This window comes from Pelobates fuscus, chromosome 10 (assembly GCF_036172605.1).
Source record: "Pelobates fuscus isolate aPelFus1 chromosome 10, aPelFus1.pri, whole genome shotgun sequence".
NCBI lineage: Eukaryota > Metazoa > Chordata > Amphibia > Anura > Pelobatidae > Pelobates > Pelobates fuscus.
The window spans coordinates 138,964,902-138,989,762 of record NC_086326.1 but is presented as its reverse complement, the minus strand read 5'-3'; the positions used below and the strand labels follow the sequence as shown (position 1 = coordinate 138,989,762).

Sequence of the window (24,861 nt, the reverse complement as noted above, 5' to 3'; positions counted from 1 at the left end):
TGGGTAGTCTTGCCTGTATGAGAAAAAATAAACTGCATTGTTTTGTAAATGTAATTGCCTTTGTGGAGTGTTTTTCAGCTTTATTATCCAGGACTAAGGAATTACTGGACATATGATGGAATTTCAGGAACTGGTAACAAATGAACTGAAAAAAAATGGTAAAATAATTCCTTTGTCCTATTTAGTCTGAATATTTTAACAAGTTAGCATTTTTAACAAAGTAAGTGTATGGGCTCAGATTAAGATTTATATTATTTTAGAAGCCATCTATAACTGATTTCAATATTTCCATGCTTTGAATTAGGGTGTATCTGCCTAGTGGGTGAACCTCCATAACGTGGGCTGTGATTTTAGTTACAGTAGCGGGTGGGGAACCTGAGCTAGGGGGTATTTAAACGTGTCCGGATAAGGGGGAGCATACCCAATAGTTGTTGTGCAGTTCTATCCTGTATTATTATATTTTGAAACCCTGTATTACTTATAAGTAGCGTTTTGTAACTTATTTGTAATTGTTTATATATATTGCTCTGGGAAAGAGATAGGCTAAATCTCCGAGAGACCAGGAAATATATTTTAAAAAGGGCGTATTACACTAGTGGTAGGGCGGCCTATCATGACCATAGAGACCCTTGGTGACTAGTTTTTGTTGTATATTGCCCTGGGAAGGGGATACGCTATTTAATAGAAATTCCTGAGAGACCAGGAAATATACAATAAGTGATGCGTGAGTGTACTGGTTAAATTGCAGACATATTGGCCCAGAACCTTTAATCGAGCCGGAAAAGAGGCTGCTGTATGTTTGCTCCTCTATAATTTTGCGGGGGCGGTCACCCCCATGCGGAAAGCCACTGCCATCACAGGATGGTTAGTTGTGCAGGCCCTTAGCCGCGAGGTGCAAGCATGTCCGTGGAAAGGCTAGAAATTAATAGGGAGTCACTCATAGCTGTCAGAAGTGTTGAACTTTGAGACATATTGACCTATATCCTTTCAGAGGCGGAAGAGGTGTTGTGGTTCACTCCTCTATAATTTAACCAAAGGGTGGAGAGTTATTAAACATGTTTAGGTAGGCTAGAAATGTGTATCCTGAATTGCAGAGAAGATGCAGAAAGCAGCTATTAGCTTATTGTTTTTTAAGAGCCTTGTAAAAAAAAAAAAATTAAGAAAGTAATCTTGTTGAAAAAATTGTTTATAAAATGAAAAGCTGAAGGAATGTGTTTACATGTCTGTGTGTGTGTGTATATATATATATATATATATATATATATATATATATATATATATATATATATATTCTAAGTAAAATATTTGCAGTACATGCTATAAGTGACTAGGAAAGTAATCCTGATCTGTTTTCTAACTTTTTCAGATGTAGCAGAAACCAGAGGTGGACATTGGAACACAGATAGAATATCAGATGGAGACCAGTGTTTAAATGTTGACCTTTGATGAGCTATTGAATGTTTTATTTTATTGTCTATTTAACATGTCTATGCTATGCTTTTGTGCATACTATTCTCTTATTTCTAGTGATTGTATTGCACTTGAAAACTTTATGTATTACTCATAAGTCCATTTGAAATTCTGTATTGCTTAAAAGTAGCATTTTGTGTCAGTTTTATATTACCCTGGGAAGGGGATTAGCTATTGTATATCCCTGAGAGACCAGGAAATATAAAATAAGTAATACGTGGGTTTATTGTGTATCTGCCTAGCGGGTGAACTGCCATAACGTGGGCTGTAAACTTAGTTACAGTAGCGGGTGGGGAACTTAGGCTAGGGGGTACTGAGCATATCTGCCTAGCGGGTGAACTGCCATAACGTGGGCTGTAAACTTAGTTACAGTAGCGGGTGGGGAACTTAAACTAGGGGGTACTGAGCATATCTGCCTAGCGGGTGAACTGCCATAACGTGGGCTGTAAACTTAGTTACAGTAGCGGGTGGGGAACTTAAACTAGGGGGTACTGAGCATATCTGCCTAGCGGGTGAACTGCCATAACGTGGGCTGTAAACTTAGTTACAGTAGCGGGTGGGGAATTTAGGCTAGGGGGTACTGAGTATTGGACTTTTAGTGACTGGGAAATACATATATTGATTGTTGTATGTATGTATGTATGTATGCTTGCCTGGGAAAGGGGGTATTGACCCATAGGGACCAGGGGGTATTTGTGTAAACCGAACTGGGGTGGGAGGTCTCTAACCCCATTGTCCAGTAGGTGCTTGATTTGTGTCTGTTTAAAGTGCATGAGTGGTTGCAGTTAACAAAAAACGGAAGAGTGATAAGAGGGATAAGAGAAAGTAGGCATTTTGGGTTATCTATACATGTTTAAATAGAAGGGTGGTAAATAGGAATGTAATTGTTTTGGTTAATGTTTAGATTAAATTGGTAAATGCAGCAGTAATAACGAGTGTTTAGATTAAATTGGTAAATGCAGCAGTAATAACGAGTGTTTGGGTTAAATTGGTAAATGCAGCAGTAATAACGAGTGTTTGGGTTAAATTGGTAGATACAGCAGTGATATTGTGTTTATCTCTGAATCAGGAGTGTGCTGGATGTGAAGAGAGGTGTGTAGGTATTTATCCAAACGCCATAGGGAAAAATATGGTTAAGACACCACAATCAAATGGTACTTGTGATGATTGGCACAGTTATTTGCCATTTATGTTTGTGTTCGTCATTGCCTGTGTTTTCATTCAAGAACTTTCAAGCAAGGATATTTTAAGAAGAAGCACTGGACACTATGCTCAACTGTTGCTGTAAGGAGAAAAAATATTGCAGCTAAGAGTGGTGAGAGTCGGAACAAAATGCATCAGGGGCAGGAAACTGTTACGTCAAGGTGGTTAATGGTATAAAGAAAGAAAAAACAAAACAATGTGACCACAAACACACAAAAGTCCTTGATCACATGAACTGTTATGAGAAGAAATACTGAAGCTGCGAGTGATGGGAGTAGGTAAAATAATACAGCCAGAGCAGGATACTGTGACAATTGACCACAAACACACAGAAGTCCCTGCACACATGAACTGTAAATACAAAAATCCTACGTCCTTGTTTGCTCAAATTATTTCATTCATCCCTGTCTCTATGCGTATGTTCTATGAGACTGTCGAAGAATAGAGTATCCAGTTTCCAGGACTAATGTTTGTGAAAATTCCAGGCACACAGACCAGCCAGAGGCTACAGAAATCGAGTCGGTCTGTGCCATGATTCATAGGTGTTATGAGTTTGTGGTGTCTAATACTATATTAAGCTCCAAAACACATCCTCACATGAACACAATATCATTGGTTAATCTAATAAAACATGGTTTGAGTTGTCTATTATTACAAGGGTGGGTATTTGCCTATTCAAGGCCAAGGTTTCCCAACTGCTAATGCATGTGCTCAGTGGTTATTGTAGGGCAGGTACTGTTAAAATAGGGTAGATTCAAGATGTACGGGTTTATAATGTTTGTTTTATGACATAAGTCAAAGGGTGGTTTGTAATGGTATTTATTAATTAATGACTTTTTGTCATAAAAAAGCATAATGAGCTTAATGCTTTAGAGGCACCACTAGGGGTCAGTGTGCTAACTCATGTGCTTCTGGAAGTGACATCACAGGCCAGCCTACTTACTGGATAAAACCAAATAGTAGGAGGAACTCTCTCTCTTTTCTTTTGCTTGCATTGATTGAAAATGTAGCTGACTGTATGGCTCCAGCCAAACAGGCTGGAGCCGTGTAAGTAATCTATTATAACAGCTAGCAACTGTTATAGCCTTTTGTTTGTAGTTTTGTATTGTGTAATTATTGTGGTAAATTGACATTCTGCTAGCATTTGTTTAATTGTTATTATAAGTATATTAAATATACATTTAATACTACAATGTTTTGTGTATTTCCTATTATATATTCGACCATAATACCGAACTCTAAAAAATATTAAAGTTGTTATTTGTTGCTTAATTATTATATATTAATTAATATTCATATTTAAGTCACGACTTTAACAGGTGGTGTCTTGGTATATCCTACACTGGAACTGGTGGGTAGCGGTGTCTTGGTACACCCCTACAATGGATATGGTGGATAGCGATGTCTTGGTACACCCCTTCAATCAATATGGTGGGTAGCGGTGTCTCGGTACACCCCTACAATTAAACCTGGTGGAAATGTGGTCATATTGGGCGGCCAGTTTCTGTATTAACATGTTATTTAGATTGTTATCTATTGTTATTATTGTGGGGTCATTGCTAGGGGTATGTTATGTATATGTTAACTAGGGGTATGTTATGTATATGTTAATTTAATTAACTTTAATAAGATATGTTGGCAATGACCCCATTTGTTATTCCTTAATTATTTTATTAATAATTTAATAAAGCTGTGGACTAATTATTTCCAACCGTATAACCTGTGTCCGTGTTTTAATGGGGGATTGGGTAAGGTTAGCGCATGTTCCGGCAAATCCGACTGTGCGCCTGTCATGTTTACTCCACAAATTATCAGTCTTAGGAATATATCACTAATACATGTAGGCTCAGGAGTAAAAGCTAAGATGGCTTCCCTTATGTTATTCTCCAGTGCATCTAACAATATTACTCCATGTGTCAACCCTCCAAGTTCCAATCCAGGATTACCCACACTTACATGCTCCATGATTGTTACAATCCCAGCTGACAATTCACATGGAGATTCCTGTCTTAAATGATGAATTTTACCAGGCAGAGACGGTACATAAAATATTATTTGTTCTCTTATTTTGATTACCATCTATTAAACAATTGTTATTAAATAAACAAAGGTATTATAGCCTTTCTGCTAACAGTTTAGAATTTCAATCTGAATGTGAGTTTTATGAATCAGAAAATGTTGAAAGCGACAAATTTGATGATTTTTTGAAGTCATGTCTTTATTTGGGGGCATACAATATTATACACAATAGAACATTTTGGTAACAATGCATATTGCTATAGATGCAGTTACACAGTTTTGTATATAATTGATAATTAAACAATTAATGTATACATGTGTATTTTTTGGAGAAATAGTTCTTTTGAATGATAAAGATGATTTGAAACGCTTCAATCATTTCTTCACGCATTGCTTGTCCTGGGGGCACTGTTGGATTGGCTTGCAAGGTTCTTTAAGGAAAAAAATGAAAGACATTGCTGTTACTACATGGCTAAAACATTTAGGGGCTTATTCACTAAACATTAATTGTAGTGAATTGAAACCAAATTGCAAAAGTAAGGCAAAAATAGCTTATTCGGAAATATTATGCAACTTAACTGTGGTCTTGGCTATATTGGTTGAATTTTGCAGGTTCTGATTTAATTCACAACTATTGGTTGTTTAGCGAAGATGCCAAAATACTCGAGTATTGCAGTATGCAATGGTACCTTTTTTATTGGACTAACATAATATTTTAAAGACAAGCTTTCGAGAGTTTTCCTCTCTTTCTCCGATTTTTGTCTACTGGACTAATATGGCTAGTCCAATCTACACTTGTTTAGCGAATAAACACCTTTCAAAATGCACAAATGTTATAGACAACCTGGGGTGTTTGACCAATGGAGGGGCAGAGGAAGGACTAGGAACAGCAAGATACACGGACGTTGAGTAATTCACCTCCACAGACAAGTTGTGTAGAATTAAACAGACACTCTAAGCATCAAAAACTATTTGCAAGTCCTGGATTCAATGGTCCTCTATGAGAAGAATGAGATTGATGTTGCACAGTGACTGGTGAAGTCTTAGAGCGTTAATTTATGTTAAATATTTGTTTGATTGAATGATTAAAAGAAATTCCAGTCATAGGTACAGCTGAATAGCTGTATCATTTTGTAATGACAGACGTAATCACTACAGACCCTTGTTCTAGGACAGGCATAGACAACGTTCAGCTCTCCAGATGTTTTGGACATGATGCCTTGCCAGCAATATGAGTGTAAGAGCATTAATGGGGATGTAGTCCACAATGTGTGGAGTGCCAGAGGTTTCCTATTACTGTTCTAGGTCAATGGTAGACAACCTTCAGCACTCCAGATGTTGTGCACTACATCACCCATAATGCTCTTACAGCCGTAATTCTGGAAATTCTACTCCTGAAACTGTGTGTCGTCCAGTTATTGGGATTGCGATGGGGATATTGCTGTATTACTCTACCTGCTGGAAACCTTGCCTGTGGACTTAACATCACCTTGTTCCTGAGCCTCACTGGGATCTCTAGTGGAGAATAGCTGTGCAAGATCGGCTCTCCGCTACAGTGCACACCAACCTCCAGGCGGCACAGCAATGTCAGCGACGATGGTACGATAGAGGAGCCAGGGACCGCAGCTTTCAAGTGGGACAGAAGGTTTTAATTTTAAAACCTGTTCGCACAGACAAGCTGCAGGCCATCTGGCAAGGCCCATACCAGGTAGTGGAGCAGCGATGCGACACTACCTATGTGATCGGCCCCTGCTCAGGGGTGGGGAAGAGACGCATGCTTCACGTAAACATGCTCAAACCCTACCATGAGCGGATAGAGGATGTGACGGCAATCTGTGCCTCCGCCGTAGAAGATCAGGAGAACTTGCCACTACCTGATCTACTAGAACCGGAAGAACCGGTAGAGCCCTCCCGGGGAGTTCAACTGGGGGAGCGGCTAAGCCCTCACGAGCGTGCCCAGGTACAGGCGCTGATCGTAGCTAAAGGGGCTACCTTCTCCAATTTACCTGGGTACACTCCGCTGGCCACCCACCGAGTTGAAACCCCGGGACAGCTACCTATGCGACAGGCGCCATATAGAGTTCCGGAATCAGTCCGGACCCATATGAAGGCCGAGCTGGATGAAATGCTGCAGCTAGGGGTTATCGAACCCTCAGATAGCCCCTGGGCATCGCCGGTAGTCCTGGTGCCTAAAAAGGACGGCAGGACCCGATTTTGCGTTGACTACCGGAGGCTGAATGACAAGACAGTGTCTGATGCCTACCCGATGCCTCGGATAGACGAGTTGCTAGATAAGATGGCACGGGGTCAGTATCTCACTACCATTGACTTATGTAAGGGATACTGGCAGATCCCTTTAGCCGATGATGCCATCCCCAAGTCGGCGTTTGTCACTCCGTTTGGCCTGTACCAGTTCAAGGTCATGCCCTTCGGAATGAAAAACGCTCCGGCTACTTTTCAGCGGATGGTAGATCGGCTACTGGACGGCTTCCAGGACTATGCCTGTGCCTACCTGGATGACATAGCCATCTTCAGCCAGACCTGGGAAGATCACCTACAACATATAGGGGCGATCTTAGACCGTATTGGGGAAGCCGGGTTAACGTTAAAACCAAGTAAGTGCCACGTAGGTATGGCCGAGGTGCAGTATCTAGGACACCGAGTAGGGTGTGGGCAGCAGAGACCCGAGCCAGCCAAAATTGAGGCCGTAGCTAAGTGGCCTACCCCAAGGACCAAAACCCAGGTGCTAGCGTTTCTAGGGACTGCAGGGTATTATAGGAAATTTGTACCCGACTACAGCACCCTGGCCAAACCCCTGACGGACCTGACCAAAAAGAACCTTCCTCGACTGGTTGTCTGGGCCCCAGAGTGTGAGCAGGCATTCCAACAGCTCAAGACCGCCCTAACTAATGCTCCTGTGTTAACTGCTCCTGATCCAACTAAAAGATTTCTTGTTCACACAGACGCTTCAATGTTTGGATTGGGGGCAGTGCTGAGTCAAGTGGGAGCCGATGGCGGTAACATCCCGTAGCCTACTTAAGCCGCAAGTTGTTGCCCCGTGAAGTGAGCTACGCCGCCATTGAGAAAGAATGCCTGGCCGTGGTGTGGGCCCTTAAAAAGTTACAGCCGTATTTGTATGGACAACCTTTTTCCTTACTCACAGATCACAACCCGTTGGTGTGGCTAAACCGTGTATCTGGAGACAACGCCAGGCTGCTGCGCTGGAGTTTGGCACTGCAGCCCTTTGACTTTACCATCCACTACCGGCCAGGAAAACAAAACGGTAACGCTGACGGGTTATCCAGACAGACTGAACTAGAGAAGTGATCTGTGAGTACTCCCCCGGACATCCCCAAGCCGATCCGTTGGGATCAGACTGTGTATGCCGGCTTGGTTCTGGGGGAGCATTGTGGCAAACCTAGCCACTTCTGAACTATATGTATTGCAGGTTGTCCATAGGCTGAATGTATACTGTAAGTCCTTACCTGTATAAGTGCTGTGTTATGGCCGTTCGCATGCTGGCAGCCGTACGCTGCCAACATACAAAGCATTCGTTCGACGAAAACACGGCTATCCCGGCCGTTCGCCGTACGAATGCGGGCTCCCCAGGTAGACCACACATTCACAAGTCGTGTGGCACCAATTAACCGATTGCAACAATGTTGCAATCGGTAATTAAGGGCTCTCCTAGGTGGCCGCCGTTCGGCTACCGACCATGCGGCGGTCGGCCATCTTGGATCCTTTGTCTCTGCAGCGGTGTTCGGTCGTCGAGAGCCTGGAACTGAAAACGGCTACTCAATGATCCGAACACCGCTGGACTTCCAGAGCGTTCGGGAGTTCCGCGTTCGGTACATTATGTTCCCCACAATGGTTCGGTACTTTTAAACCGAACTCAATGTTTGAATGTATTCTGTGCGGCGTTCGGTCAATTCAGCTGGGATCGGAGCGGTATTCTCACAAAGTATGCGCTCCGACCCCAGCTATCTGCCGAACGTTCCGCCAGCGCAAAGTACCGAATATTGTGTAAAGTATATATTTTAAAGTCAATTGTCGGTTTTGCTGCACGAGGGGATAATCCACTTTATCGTCCATTTTAGTGGGAGTATCCTTCTCGTGCAGCGGTGCCTGTTGGGAAAGTCACAATGCATGTTGGGAGAAATCCCCTGGATTATCTGTGTGGAAACCCCTTGCATGGGGAACTGCTTAAATATGCCAGCTTGCGAATAAACTGAGTTAGTTGACTCCCAAACTGTGTTTCGTCCGGTTATTGGGAGGATGGGGAATATTGCCGTGCTTTCTGTTCTGACTGTGGATTTCCTGAGGATACCAACGGATATCGTGGACTAATATACTGCATTCCGTTACATATGTTCTTTAGATACTCTTTTATTTGTTCCTCATTCGGGTTATTTAACAAATTATATAGCTCTCTGTAATTCCATTGGAAAGCCGTACTTATATATTATAATATATCTATTTGCTCTTACCATACTAACACCAGAACTAACAGAGAGAGGTCCCTGATTCAAGAATTCATTTGGTTCCCTGCATTGCAAGGGTGGCCAAAAGTTAGACTCTCAACTGTCGTACTCCTCCGACAATGATCTGACAGTTGGAGATCTATAATTTGCCCATACTTGCAGGGTTGTATTTAGCACTGAGCAGTTTTTGTGTGTTTGAATGTAAACAAGTTTTGTATGCAGTATGTGTGTGTGTGAATGTAGGGGTTTGTATGTAGAGTTGGTTTTTGAATTCAGGTGTGTGTTTATATATAACGTTAACATTTGATTGCAGAGGTCTGTTTGTATGTAGTGTTGACGTGTGAATGCTAAGATGTATGCACATAAACACATACAATGTGATTATGATTGGCTAAACTAGAAAATGAGAAAGTGTTAGCCAAAGAGTGCAAAACAAACTCAAAAAAGTTTTTTTAAGTACAAAAGTTCTAAAAATAAATTTTAAAAAAAAGTTTTTTTGCTTTTCCCTGGTATCCTGAATATTTTAGCCACATCAATTGTACAGCTTGCTTCTCTTTTCTGTTTCCTCCACAAATGATCAGCCCTTAGCAATATATCACTAATACATGTAGGCTCAGGAGTTACAGCTAAGATGGCTTCCCTTATGTTATTGTCCAGTGCATCTAACAACATTACTCCATGTGTCAACCCTCCAAGTTCCAATCCAGGATTACCCACACTTACATGCTCCATGATTGTTACAATCCTCGCTGACAATTCACATGGAGATTTTACTAGGCAGAGACCTTACATCAAATATTCTTGGTACAATTATTTTGATTATCATCTAATAAACAATTGTTATTAAATAAACAAAGGTATTATAGCCTTTCTGCTAACAGTTTAGAATTTCAATCTGAATGTGAGTTTTATGAATCCGAAAATGTTGAAAGCGACAAATGTGATGATTTTTTCAAGTCATGTCTTTATTTGGGGGCATACAATATTATACACAGTAGAACATTTTGGTAACAATGCATATTGCTATAGATGCAGTTACACAGTTTTGTATATAATTGATAATTAAACAATTAATTTATACATGTGTATTTTTTGGAGAAATAGTTCTTTTGAATGATAAAGATGGTTTGAAACGCTTCAATCATTTCTTCACGCATTGCTTGTCCTGGGGGCACTGTTGGATTGGCTTGCAAGGTTCTTTAAGGAAAAAATGAAAGACATTGCTGTTACTACATGGCTAAAACATTTAGGGGCTTATTCACTAAACATTAATTGTCGTGAATTGAAACCAAATTGCAAAAGTAAGGCAAAAATAGCTTATTCGGAAATATTCTGCAACTCATCTGTAGTCTTGGCTATATTGGTTGAATTTTGCAGGTTCTGATTTAATTCACAACTATTGGTTGTTTAGCGAAGATGCCAAAATACCCGAGTATTGCAGTATGCAATGGTACCTTTTTTATTGGACTAACATAATATTTTAAAGACAAGCTTTCGAGAGTTTTCCTCTCTTTCTCCGATTTTTGTCTACTGGACTAATACGGCTAGTCCAATCTACACTTGTTTAGCGAATAAACACCTTTCAAAATGCACAAATGTTATAGACAACCTGGGGTGTTTGACCAATGGAGGGGCAGAGGAAGGACTAGGAACAGCAAGATACACGGACGTTGAGTAATTCACCTCCACAGACAAGTTGTGTAGAATTAAACAGACACTCTAAGCATCAAAAACTATTTGCAAGTCCTGGATTCAATGGTCCTCTATGAGAAGAATGAGATTGATGTTGCACAGTGACTGGTGAAGTCTTAGAGCGTTAATTTATGTTAAATATTTGTTTGATTGAATGATTAAAAGAAATTCCAGTCATAGGTACAGCTGAATAGCTGTATCATTTTGTAATGACAGACGTAATCACTACAGACCCTTGTTCTAGGACAGGCATAGACAACGTTCAGCTCTCCAGATGTTTTGGACATGATGCCTTGCCAGCAATATGAGTGTAAGAGCATTAATGGGGATGTAGTCCACAATGTGTGGAGTGACAGAGGTTTCCTATTACTGTTCTAGGTCAATGGTAGACAACCTTCAGCACTCCAGATGTTGTGCACTACATCACCCATAATGCTCTTACAGCCGTAATTCTGGAAAAGCATCAAGGGAGATGTAGTACGCAACATCTAGAGTGCGGAAGATTGCCTAAACATGGTCTAGAAGTTGCACATCTGGAATCAGTACTCTGCATGTGGTGAGAAGCATTAAGTGGAGGCAAGGCACACAAATTAATTTAAACTCCCATGAGTCCTTATATCTCCTGCAATGCGTTGGGTACAACTCTGGCACACAAAGTGTTACTACACATGGCACATTTAAAGCGTATATGTTTTAATGGCTGGATTTTGCTTTACCTTGAATAGGTGGGCATTTTTGCACTGGCTCAGGGCACACTGGCTTACAAGCTGAAACAAAAGAGAAACAATCTTCAATAAAAAGAGAAGACAAAGTAATTCTTAAACTTAATGAAATCCCGTCTACTTTGCACTGTCACAATTTGATTTGTTCTTGCTAAATGTACTTATATTGTGTGAACCAAATAAAATATCAGAAGAATAAACATAAAGGTATTTCTGTCTGATTAGAGAAGATGACTCTAACAGTGTCTCCAAGTTGAGGCAGCCTGAATTCTCTGACCAGTATTGTCACTGAGCAATGGCACCAAGGGGGTCACTCAAAAAATACATTCACCACATCATGACATTTTCATGTACTGGCTAGCTCTGTAATTATGGATTAGTCTTTACCTTGAGGAGGTGGACATTTTTGCACAGGTTCAGGACACAGTGGCTTGGAAGCTGAAATAAAACAGTAATTTGTGTTATTCTACCGTATATTGGAACAACGTCATATTACATACCTCCCAAGTGTCCCTTTTTAGTAGGGACAGTCGCTATTTTGGGCCCAAATCCATCTTTTCTATCCTAATGTTTCACTTTCCTAGGAGCTCGATATTGTTGATGTGTCTGAGTGTATAGCAGATCTCCATATTTTAAAGCACATATGGATGCATTCTATCTCCATAAACCTATTCATTTAGCCACATTTCCTCTTTTCACAAAGTAACTTCCTTGTTAGATATATTTTCATTAAGATCTGAGCTGATGACATCACTCCACCCCATAGCCAATCACTGTCCTCTTATTATTTGTCTCCAATTTAGAAATGTTTGATTAATGGTGCAATTGCTCCTGTGAAATTCCACCAATGTGTCACAACTTGGAGAAAATAAGATTATTAAAGAATCATGGGGCTTGCTCCCAGGCAGTAAATTATCTTGAATTGGAAACTGGCTTTTCAAAATGAAGATGAAAATATAAATATAATATTAAGATAGAATATGGGATCATGCCAAGGAAAACTTTAAAGCATCTTTATCACTAAAAAAAAATAACATATAACTAAGCTGCTGCTATATGCCCCCTGGGTCTGAATCTCTCTTTATTTTTTCTTGAGTGCTCGGATTTTTATAAAATACATAATTAAAACTAGGGACTATGTTTCCTTATCTAGAAAAGTCAACTTGACAAAAGTTGACAATTGGCAAGGCTTAAAGCAAGCTTCTGTTTCAATTAGCCAATCAAATTTACCCACAATCCATCAGTAAACTCAATCTCACAGTAGGGCAGCAGGCATCATGGCAAAGGAGAACAAAATGGCTGCACCCAGATCCACCACAAGCAAGAAAGGTTTATATATATAAATTATGACAAGTGGCAAGGGAGGGATTATAAGCATTGGAATACAGGGGGGATAAGGCAAAGAAAACCAGAGGAAAGAAAAATGACAAGGCGCTATAATTGTCTTTTCTCCAAATATACATTCAATTTATCTGAACGTACAGTAAGAGGAGCAACTTACGCTTGTGGCATTGCTGGGGTGGAGGGCATGGCTCTGGGCATGGTTCTTGGCCTTTCTTCTGTTGTCCTCCCTTAACTCCAGACATGATTCTCAGGTAGAGATCAGCAAGTTATATGTCAGGAAAATGTGAGGTTAAAATAGTCAATGATGTTGGTCTTCCTAACTTGGTCCTTTTATACAGAGCATTGAGATGTCAATATCTGTTGTGAAACACAGCAATTATAGATAGAGTCACCTCCATTACTCAGAGACCCCAGTATCGTTGAGAAATTCAGCTTGTGTATTTGCATATACCTTTGTCTACCTTAAAATGATGAGTCGATGCTAATAGTTTCTGAAATATTCTTCCTGGAATTTTTTTGTGTAGCACATAATTATGGTAAGAATAGATAATAAAATTACAGAGAGAAAACGCCTGTTTAATCATTGCAATATTTACACACTCCAAAGGTATTTTCGGTTTCGTTAATTTTCTGTCATTGTTATAGATCCTTTTATATTTTTATTGTTTTTAGTAAAAAAAAAAACTATAACTATTCCTGAGTTAGTTAAAATCATAAACTGTAAAATCCCTGACATAGTTATTCATTAAAATATGAATTGTTGATGTGAGTTGAAAGTGAATCTAAAATTTGAATCCAAAATATCTTAATTGGAAAAATTCTTCATATTTCAGTTCAGATGTTGTGTTCTACAATTTAACATTTGTTTCATATTAACTTTCAGTTCTTCACAATTCACACATTTGTTGCCGCATTCCAGCAGCGATTGTTCGAGGGTACGGTGCGCTCCACTGGGGGAGGAAACAAACAGGAAGAATGCACTGGAACACACAATGCAGATGTGCCCAATCCAATGATGGGATTGATGATGGGTCTGCCCTCTCCAATGATGGGAGGGCGGACCGTAAGAGAGGTACTGTGGGGCTTTTAAAAGAACGGCAATAAACAAACCAACACAATATCAACTGAAAAAGCCCTTGTTTCAGGGTGAAATGCATTTTGGAGGCGAAATGCGTATTTGTGCACAAGCCAAAGACATTGTGGATTATTAGATATTTATTTTTATATTTGTTTTTATTCATTTTATTTTTTTATTTTATTGGATATTTTATTAGAAGAAATAAATTGGAAAAGAGTCCTGACAGCTCTGGTTATATTATTGATGGGCTTTATTTTTTACTAAAACCAAGTGAGTGCAATATTAAGGTGTGATCTTTATGGTTTATACTGTACTGTGCTGTCAGGTTACCTTGTGTATCAGTCAGGGGGCATGTCACAAACTGGTGTCACATTGTAGGGTATTGGGGACACTCCTACCAACTCTCAGCTTGTCCCCAGCAATGCTCACGCCAGCCGCGATAACCCCGCCTCCTTTTATGACGCGGCTAATGAGCCCCGACGTCATGACGCTAAGAATGCCACGGCCCGCCAAGGTGTTCGAACGAGAACACTTTAGGGGCATGGTTACCTACCTAATTGAACACGGTATTTAAAGAGAAACCAAGGAGGGACTCATTGCCCTGTTGTGGTTCTTGTTTGACCCAAGAGTGCGCATTCCATATTGGTATTCTTGTATTCTGACTTTGGCTTCGTTTGACTATCCCTCCTTCTGTGTTCCTTTGACCTCGGCTATTGCATTTTCGTTGATCCTAATTTATGGTACCCCTGACCTCGGCTCGCTATTTGACTATTCTTTGTGTGTGTAGTGTTAGTCCGGCCATCCTAAGGTCTGGTATACATTATTAGTATTTGCATTCTGCATGTAAGATCCCCGAACGTTCCTGACATTACAACAGGGCCATATGGATACGGCAGGTGTAAATTCTCAGGTAGGCCAATGTGACAACCGTTTCCAAGAAATGGATCACCGTATGGACCAAATAGCTAGTGCTTTACGAACCTTAATTAACAGGTCTAATCTTGTACCGCGGAGCGGTGGCGGGAGGCACGAAAGGTAAGTCCTCTTATTCGAAGTTGGCATCTTTTGAGTTATTTCAGGAGGTACGCCGATGGCGACGTTTCGAATTACTGTGCAGGTTGTTTAATATCGGGTGCAGGCACGCCATGCAGGGCCGCCATCAGAAATTTTAGGGCCCCTGACACAGCTCAAGATCTGGGCCCCCTGGGCCAGCCCTGAGTCCGCCCACAAGGATGAAGTGTGTGTGTGTGTATAGTGGATGTAGAATGAGTGTCAGGGATGCAGTGTGTATAGTGGATGTGAGATGTGTGTCATAGATGCAGTGTGTATAGTGGATGCAGATTGCACGTTTTGTGTAAAGTATGTAATGTTTGTATGCATGCATTAGATGCAGAGTGTGTGTGTGTAGTGAATGTAGGTGTGTATAGTGAATGCAGAGTGTGTGTTTGTGTAGTGGATGTAGTGTGTGTACAGTGAATGGAGAGTGTGAGTTTTTGTAGTGGATGTAGTGTGTGTACAGTGAATGGAGAGTGTGTGTTTTTGTAGTGGATGCAGTGTGTGTACAGTGAATGCAGTGTGTATTTTTGTAGTGGATGTAGTGGATGTACAGTGAGTGCAAAGTGTGTATAGTGCATGTAGTGTGATTGTGGTGAATGCAATATGTGTATAGTGAATGTAGTGTGTTTGCAGCGAGTGCAAAGTATGTATAGTGATTGTAGTGAGTGCAGAATGTGTACAATTTGTGTAGTGTGATTGTAGTGAATGCAAAATGTGTATGGTGAATGTAGTGTGATTGTGATGAATGCAAAATGTGTATGGTGAATGTAGTGTGATTGTGGTGAATGCAGAGTGTGTATAGTGAATGCAGTGTTTGTAGTGAGTGCAAAGTGTGTTTAGTAAATGTAGTGTGTTTGTAGTGAGTGCAACGTGTGTATAGTGAATTTAGTGTGTGTAGTGCAGTGTGTTTAGTGAATGTAGTGTGTGTAGTGCAGAGTGTGTTTAAAGAATGTAGTGTGTGTGTGTAATGCAGTGTGTGTTTAGTGAATGTAGTGAGTGTGTGTAGTGCAGTGCGAGTTTAGTGAATGTAGTGTGTGTGTGTGTGTGATGAGCAGAGTGTGTTTAGTGAATGTAGTGTGTGTGTGTAGTGCAGAGTGTGTTTAGTGTGTTTAGTGAAGGTAGTGTGTGTGTGTGTAGTTCAATGTGTGTTTAGTGAATGTAGTGTGAGTGTGTGTAGTGCAGAGTGTGTTCAGTGAATGTAGTGTGTGTAGTGCAGAGTGTGTTTAAGGAATGTAGTGTGTGTGTGTGTAGTGCAGTGTGTTTAGTGAATGTAGTGTGTGTAGAGCTGTGTGTGTTTAGTGAATGTAGTGTGTGTGTGTGTGGTGCAGAACGTTTTAGTGAATGTAGTGCTATATTCCTTGCCAGGGTTAGGGGTACGCTCGGCATCAAGCGCATCATGCTACTTTGAACTTCGCCCGGACATCTCGGGTGGCTTACTGGTAAAATGGGACGGATCGTCGCTGTCACGATTCAATTCCCGCAGGGGTTTGTTCGGAGGGGTTTGACAATGTTGGGTTTGGGTCCCGGGCACTTTGGGGCCCTTGCTACCCGCATAATGGTGGCGACAGAGGTGTCCCACCTGGTTTTAAGTGAGGACCTGGGGAAACGTTTAGGCAGGTGGGAGTCAGTATGGTTTAAGTCCTGTTTACGGCCGGTCTATTTGATTTAATGGCTATGGATGTATGGGTTTGTGTTTGGGGCTATGCATTGTTGCTAATTACTTTCGTTTCAGGTTTGGTGACATGGTTGGTGGGCCACTCTTACATCTAAGGGGCGCAGAATGGAGCCGCGGTTCGGGTCAAGTGCAACTGGGCTTTCCTTTGGAATTGGTGGAGCTGGAGTGGTTTTGGTTTTCGGGGGTTTTGGTGGCAAGGCATTAGTGGAGAAAGTTTTCCGGAAGGTAACAAGGGGTACTGTCCAGGACATTCTGGCAATCCGCAAGGGCGGGAAGGATATCAGCATGGTCCCGGAAAAGGAATTGATCAGGTGGAGGCAGAGGGAGGTGGACCGGCAATGGGAGCTGGCCACAGGTGTGGTGGTGGTGCGGTCCGAGATGGCTCCTCGGTTACATTGGAGACATACTAGGTACCCGGCCGCGGTGGCTTGGTGTCAAGGACAAATTAATAAAAAATTGATGGCGGTATTTATCATATGTGGGGGCGGTGTAACAGTGAGACACAACAAACTGGGAGGCAAGCTCCCTGGGTATTCCAGGGGGGATGGGGTACGTTTTCGGATGTAAGGTGTGATCTGTTTAAATTGGGCCTTCAGGAAGGCATTCAACAGGCCTTATTCCGGTATGGTGCTTTAGGTGTCAAGTCCTGAGCTGTGGCGGGGAATGGCCTGGTTAAATCGGAGGGTAGATGGAGGAGAAAGTAGGCATCCTGAGGTTTAGTGTGGATTGGGCAGTGTTGCACGTGGTTGGTAGGTTCAAGCCCGTCGGTGGCTCCGAATCTGGGGGTGTGGTGGTGTCTTGGTATACCCTACACTGGAACTGGTGGGTAGCGGTGTCTTGGTACACCCCTACAATGGATATGGTGGATAGCGATGTCTTGGTACACCCCTTCAATCAATATGGTGGGTAGCGGTGTCTCGGTACACCCCTACAATTAAACCTGGTGGAAATGTGGTCATATTGGGCGGCCAGTTTCTGTATTAACATGTTATTTAGATTGTTATCTATTGTTATTATTGTGGGGTCATTGCTAGGGGTATGTTATGTATATGTTAACTAGGGGTATGTTATGTATATGTTAACTTTAATAAGATATGTTGGCAATGACCCCATTTGTTTTTCCTTAATTATTTTATTAATAATTTAATAAAGCTGTGGACTAATTATTTCCAACCGTATAACCTGTGTCCGTGTTTTAATGGGGGATTGGGTAAGGTTAGCGCATGTTCCGGCAAATCTGACTGTGCGCCTGTCATGTTTACTCCACAAATTATCAGTCTTAGCAATATATCACTAATACATGTAGGCTCAGGAGTAAAAGCTAAGATGGCTTCCCTTATGTTATTGTCCAGTGCATCTAACAATATTACTCCATGTGTCAACCCTCCAAGTTCCAATCCAGGATTACCCACACTTACATGCTCCATGATCGTTACAATCCCAGCTGACAATTCACATGGAGATTCCTGTCTTAAATTATGAATTTTACCAGGCAGAGACCGTACATAAAATATTATTTGTTCTCTTATTTTGATTACCATCTATTAAACAATTGTTATTAAATAAACATAGGTAGTATAGCCTTTCTGCTAACAGTTTAGAATTTCAATCTGAATGTGAGTTTTATGAATCAGAAAATGTTGAAAGCGACAAATTTGATGATTTTTTGAAGTCATGTCTTTATTTGGGGGCATACAATATTATACACAGTAGAACATTTTGGTAACAATGCATATTGCTATAGATGCAGTTGCACAGTTTTGTATATAATTGATAATGAAACAATTAATGTATACATGTGTATTTTTTGGAGAAATAGTTATTTTGAATGATAACGATGATTTGAAACGCTTCAATCATTTCTTCACACATTGCTTGTCCTGGGGGCACTGTTGGATTGGCTTGCAAGGTTCTTTAAGGAAAAAAATGAAAGACATTGCTGTTACTACATGGCTAAAACATTTAGGGGCTTATTCACTAAACATTAATTGTAGTGAATTGAAACCAAATTGCAAAAGTAAGGCAAAAATAGCTTATTCAGAAATATTATGCAACTTAACTGTAGTCTTGGCTATATTGGTTGAATTTTGCAGGTTCTGATTTAATTCACAACTATTGGTTGTTTAGCGAAGATGCCAAAATACTCGAGTATTGCAGTGTGCAATGGTACCTTTTTTATTGGACTAACATAATATTTTAAAGACAAGCTTTCGAGAGTTTTCCTCTCTTTCTCCGATTTTTGTCTACTGGACTAATATGGCTAGTCCAATCTACACTTGTTTAGCGAATAAACACCTTTCAAAATGCACAAATGTTATAGACAACCTGGGGTGTTTGACCAATGGAGGGGCAAAGGAAGGACTTGGAACAGCAAGATACACGGACGTTGAGTAATTCACCCCACGGACAAGTTTTGTAGAATTAAACAGACACTCTAAGCATCAAAAACTATTTGCAAGTCCAGGATTCAATGGTCCTCTATGAGAAGAATGATATTGATGTTGCACGGTGACTGGTGAAGTGTTAGAGCATTCATTTACGTTAAATATTTGTTTGATTAAATGATTAAAAGAAATTCCAGTCATAGGTACAGCTGAATAGCTGTATCATTTTGTAATGACAGACGTAATCACTACAGACCCTTGTTCTAGGACAGGCATAGGCAACCTTTGGCACTCCAGATGTTTTGGACTACACCTCCTATGATGCTTTGCCAGCAATATGGGTGTAAGAGCATTATGGGTGATGGAGTCCACAACATGTGGAGTGCCGAAGGTTGCTTATCGCTGTTCTAGGACAATGGTAGACAACCTTCAGCACTCCAGATGTTGTGCACTACATCACCCATAATGCTCTTACAGCCGTAATGCTGGCAAAGCATCAAGGGAGATGTAGTCCACAACATCTGGACTCTGAAGGTTGCCTAACCACGGTCTAGGAGTTGCACATCTGGAATCAGTAATCTGCAGGTGGAGAGAATCATTCAGTGGAGGCAAGGCACAGAAATTAATTTAAACTTCCATGAGTCCATGTACCTCCAGCAATGTGTTGGGTACAACACTGGCACACAAAGTGTTACTATAAACGGCACATGCAAAGCGTCTATGTTTTAATGGCTGGATTTTGCTTTACCTTGAATAGGTGGGCATTTTTGCACTGGCTCAGGGCACACTGGCTTACAAGCTGAAACAAAAGAGAAACAATCTTCAATAAAAAGAGAAGACAAAGTAATTCTTAAACTTAATGAAATCCTGTCTACTTTGCACTGTCACAATTTGATTTGTTCTTGTTAAATGTACTTATTGTCACTGAGCAATGGCACCAATATGGTCACTCAAAAAATACATTCACCACATCATGACATTTTCATGTACTGGCTAGCTCTGTAATTATGGATTAGTCTTTACCTTGAGGAGGTGGACATTTTTGCACAGGTTCAGGACACAGTGGCTTGGAAGCTGAAATAAAACAGTAATTTGTGTTATTCTACCGTATATTGGAACAACGTCATATTCCATACCTCCCAAGTGTCCCTTTTTATTAGGGACAGTCCCTATTTTGGGCCCAAATCCATCTTTTCTATCCTAATGTTTCACTTTCCCAGGAGCTCGATATTGTTGGTGTGTCTGAGTGTATAGCAGATCTCCACAGCAATAGTACTCCCAGTAATGTGTCTGTGTGTATAACAGAGCTCCACAGCAATAATACTCCTAGTAATATGTCTGAGTGTATAGCAGATCTCCACAGCAATAATACTCCCAGTAATGTGTCTGAGTGTATAACAGAGCTCCACAGCAATAATACTCCCAGTAATGTGTCTGAGTGTATAACAGAGCTCCACAGCAATAATACTCCCAGTAATGTGTCTGAGTGTAGAACAGAGCTCCACAGCAATAATACTCCTAGTAATATGTCTGAGTGTATAGCAGATCTCCACAGCAATAATACTCCCAGTAATATGTCTGAGTGTATAACAGTGCCCCACAGCAATAATACTCCCAGTAATGTGTCTGAGTGTATAGCAGATCTCCACAGTAATAATACTCCCAGTAATGTGTCTGTGTGTATAACAGAGCTCCACAGCAATAATACTCCCAGTAATATGTCTGAGTGTATAACAGTGCCCCACAGCAATAATACTCCCAGTAATGTGTCTGAGTGTATAGCAGATCTCCACAGTAATAATACTCACAGTAATGTGCCTGAGTGTATAACAGAGCTCCACAGCAATAATACTCCCAGTAATGTGTCTGTGTGTATAACAGTGCCCCACAGCAATAATACTCCCAGTAATGTGTCTGAGTGTATACCAGTGCCCCACAGCAATAATACTCCCAGTAATGTGTCTGAGTATATAACAGTGCCCCACAGCAATAATACTCCCAGTAACGTGTCTGAATGTATAACAGAGCTCCACAGCAATAATACTCCCAGTAATGTGTCTGGGAGTATAACAGAGCCCCACAGCAATACTCCCAGTAATGTGTCTGAGTGTATAGCAGATCTCCACAGTAATAATACTCCCAGTAATGTGTCTGTGTGTATAACAGAGCTCCACAGCAATAATACTCCCAGTAATGTGTCTGAATGTATAACAGAGCCCCACAGCAATAATACTCCCAGTAATGTGTCTTTAAACTACAAGTAATGTGTTTTGAAATCAGTCTGTGTAAATAAGGTACATTCTTTTTGTTCTAAATTAGATTTTAATTCTATAAATTATTATTAGAAAATCACCTAAAATGTCTTAGAACAGGCCACCACTAGTCACACCCCACTCACACCCCAAAAATGAAAGTGTTTGTCCTTTTGAAATGTTGGGAAGTATGCATATTTTAAAGCACATATGGATGCATTCTATTTCCATAAACCTATTAGCCGCATTCCCTCTTTTCACAAAGTAACTTCCGTGTTAGATATATTTTCATTAAGATCTGAGCTGCTGACATCACTCCACTCCATAGCTAATCATTAAAATCCGATTATTAAAGAATCATGGGGCAGTTATTTATCTTGAATTGGAAACCGGCTTTTCAAAATCAGGATAAAAATATGAATATAATATTAAGATAGAAAATGGGATCATGCCAAGGAAAACTCCCCTTTAAAACATCTTTATTACAAAAAAAAAAATAACATACAGCTAAGCTGTTGCTCTATGGCCCCCTGGGTCTGAATCGCTCTTTAAGTTTTTCTTGAGTGCTCGGGTATTCATAAAATGCATAATTAAAAATAGGGACTACGTTTCCTTATTTATAGCAATCGAGTTGACAAAAGTTGACAATTGGCAGGGCTTAAAGCAAGCTTCTGTTTCAATTAGCCAATCAAATTCACCCACAATTCATCAGTAAACTCAATCTCACAGTAGGGCAGCAGGCATCATGGCAAAGGAGAACAAAATGGCTGCACCCAGATATTGAGATTCACCACAAGCAAGAAAAGTTATTTCATATCAATTATAACAAGTGTCAAGGGAGGGAGTATAAGCATTGGAATACAGGGGAGAAAAGGCAAAGAAAACCAGAGGAAAGAAAAATGACAAGGCGCTATAATTGTCTTTTCTCCAAATATACATTCAATTTATCTGAACGTACAATAAGAGGAGCAACTTACGCTTGTGGCATTGCTGGGGTGGAGGGCATGGCTCTGGGCATGGTTCTTGGCATTTCTTCTGTTGTCCTCCCTTAACTCCAGACATGATTCTCAGGTAGAGATCAGCAAGTTATATGTCAGGAAAATGTGAGGTTAAAATAGTCAATGATGTTGGTCTTTCTAACTTGGTCCTTTTATACAGAGCATTGAGATGTCAATATCTGTTGTGAAACACAGCAATTATAGATAGAGTCACTTCCATTACTCAGAGACCCCGGTATCGTTGAGAAATTCAGCTTGTGTATTTGCATATACCTTTGACTACCTTAAAACGATGAGTCGATGCTAATAGTTTCTGAAATATTCTTCCTGTATTTTCTTATTGTAGCACATAATTATGGTAAGAATAGATAATAAACTTAGAGAGAAAACGCCTGTTTAATCATTGTAGTATTTAAACACTCCAAAGGTATTTTCTGTTTTGTTCATTTGCTGTCCTTTTATATTCCTATTGTTTTTAGTTAAAAAAAAAAACTATTCCTAAATTAGTTAAGATTATAAACTGCCAGATCACTGACATAGTTATTCATTAAATATGAATTGTTGACATGAATTCAAAGTGAATTTAAAATTTTAATTCAAAATAACTGAATTATGAAAAATTCGCCATATTTCAGTTCAGATGTTTTGCTCTACACATTTTAAGTTTACTTCATATTCACTTAGATTTCCTCACAATTCTCACATTAGTGAATAACTTTGTGAATTTCATGAAATGTTAAGCATCTTTATAATGAAAAAGTAATGTAGAATCCAGGGGAAAATGAAGAACGTATTATCTCTTGAACCTTCCAAGTCTTGATGGTTTTATTAAGCAAATAAAAAAAAAAAAACAACCATATAGGGGTATGTAAAAGCATAAACAAGAAGGGGGCCATGGTTGTCCAGCACTCACCACATACAATGCAAATGTGGTAGAGGAGTGACCTCAGGACATTCTTACAATGAATAGGAAGGTCAGTGATTGCTTAAAATATCTATATTATCATGACTTATCTAAAAGATAGAAACATAGAAACATAGAATGTGACGGCAGATAAGAACCATTCGGCCCATCTAGTCTGCCCAATTTTCTACATACTTTCATTAGTCCCTGGCCTTATCTTATAGTTAGGATAGCCTTATGCCTATCCCACGCATGCTTAAACTCCCTCACTGTGTTAACCTCTACCACTTCAGCTGGAAGGCTATTCCATGCATCCACTACCCTCTCAGTAAAGTAATACTTCCTGATATTATTTTTAAACCTTTGTCCCTCTAATTTAAGACTATGTCCTCTTGTTGTGGTAGTTTTTCTTCTTTTAAATATAGTCTCCTCCTTTACTGTGTTGATTCCCTTTATGTATTTAAATGTTTCTATCATATCCTCCCTTTCTCGTCTTTCCTCCAAGCTATACATGTTAAGATCCTTTAACCTTTCCTGGTAAGTTTTATCCTGCAATCCATGAACCAGTTTAGTAGCCCTTCTCTGAACTCTCTCTAAAGTATCAATATCCTTCTGAAGATACGGTCTCCAGTACTGCGTACAATACTCCAAGTGAGGTCTCACCAGTGTTCTGTACAATGGCATGAGCACTTCCCTCTATTTACTGCTAATACCTCTCCCTATACAACCAAGCATTCTGCTAGCATTTCCTGCTGCTCTATTACATTGTCTGCCTACCTTTAAGTCATCAGAAATAATCACCCCTAAATCCCTTTCCTCAGATGCATCATCTTGCACTTATCCACATTAAATGTCAGTTGCCACAACTCTGACCATTTTTCTAGTTTACCTAAATCATTAGCCATTTGGCTTATCCCTCCTGGAACATCATCCCTGTTACATATCTTAGTATCATCAGCAAAAAGACATACCTTACCATCAAGACCTTCTGCAATATCACTAATACAAATATTAAAGAGAATGGGTCCAAGTACAGATCCCTGAGTTACCCCACTGGTGACAAGCCCAAGCTTCGAATATACTCCATTGACTACAACCCTCTGTTGCCTGTCACTCAGCCACTGCCTTACCCATTCAACAATATTGGAATCCAAACTTAAATATTGCAGTGTATTGATAAGCCTTCTATGTGCAACAGTGTGAAAAGCCTTGCTGAAATCTAGGTAAGCAATGTCTACTGCACCACCCTGATCTATAATTTTAGTTACCCAATCAAAAAAATCAATACGATTAGTTTGGCATGATCTCCCTGAAGTAAATCCATGTTGTCTCTGATCTTGAAATCCATGTGTTTTTAGATGTTCAACAATCCTATCCTTTAACATGGTTTCCATCACTTTCCCCACTACTGAAGTAAGGCTTACTCGCGACTCCTCCCTATTACCTTTCTTGTGAATGGGCACAACATTCCCCAACTTCCAATCTTCTGGGACTACTCCTGTTATCAATGATTGGTTAAATAAATGTGTTAATGGTTTTGCTAGTACACCACTAAGCTCTTTTAATAGCTTTGGGTGTATTCC

General features: G+C 40.2%; 2 protein-coding genes across 2 annotated transcripts; both read right to left on the bottom strand.

The window, feature by feature from the left end:
* Positions 1–10,135: 10,135 nt before the first annotated feature.
* Positions 10,136–13,377, bottom strand: LOC134575428 (putative small proline-rich protein 5). Its single transcript, XM_063434727.1, has 4 exons — positions 13,089–13,377; positions 11,975–12,025; positions 11,582–11,632; positions 10,136–10,370 (listed from the first exon to the last, which is right to left on the bottom strand). Exons 1-4 carry the CDS (start codon positions 13,171–13,173, stop codon positions 10,315–10,317), a joined length of 243 nt encoding a protein of 80 aa, XP_063290797.1. The 5' UTR covers positions 13,174–13,377; the 3' UTR covers positions 10,136–10,314.
* A 5,017-nt stretch (positions 13,378–18,394) lies between these two features.
* On the bottom strand, positions 18,395–22,531 carry LOC134575427 (putative small proline-rich protein 5). The gene is made up of 4 exons (XM_063434726.1): positions 22,354–22,531; positions 20,148–20,198; positions 19,873–19,923; positions 18,395–18,652 (listed from the first exon to the last, which is right to left on the bottom strand). Exons 1-4 carry the CDS (start codon positions 22,436–22,438, stop codon positions 18,597–18,599), a joined length of 243 nt encoding a protein of 80 aa, XP_063290796.1. The 5' UTR covers positions 22,439–22,531; the 3' UTR covers positions 18,395–18,596.
* Between the last annotated feature and the right edge of the window lie 2,330 nt (positions 22,532–24,861).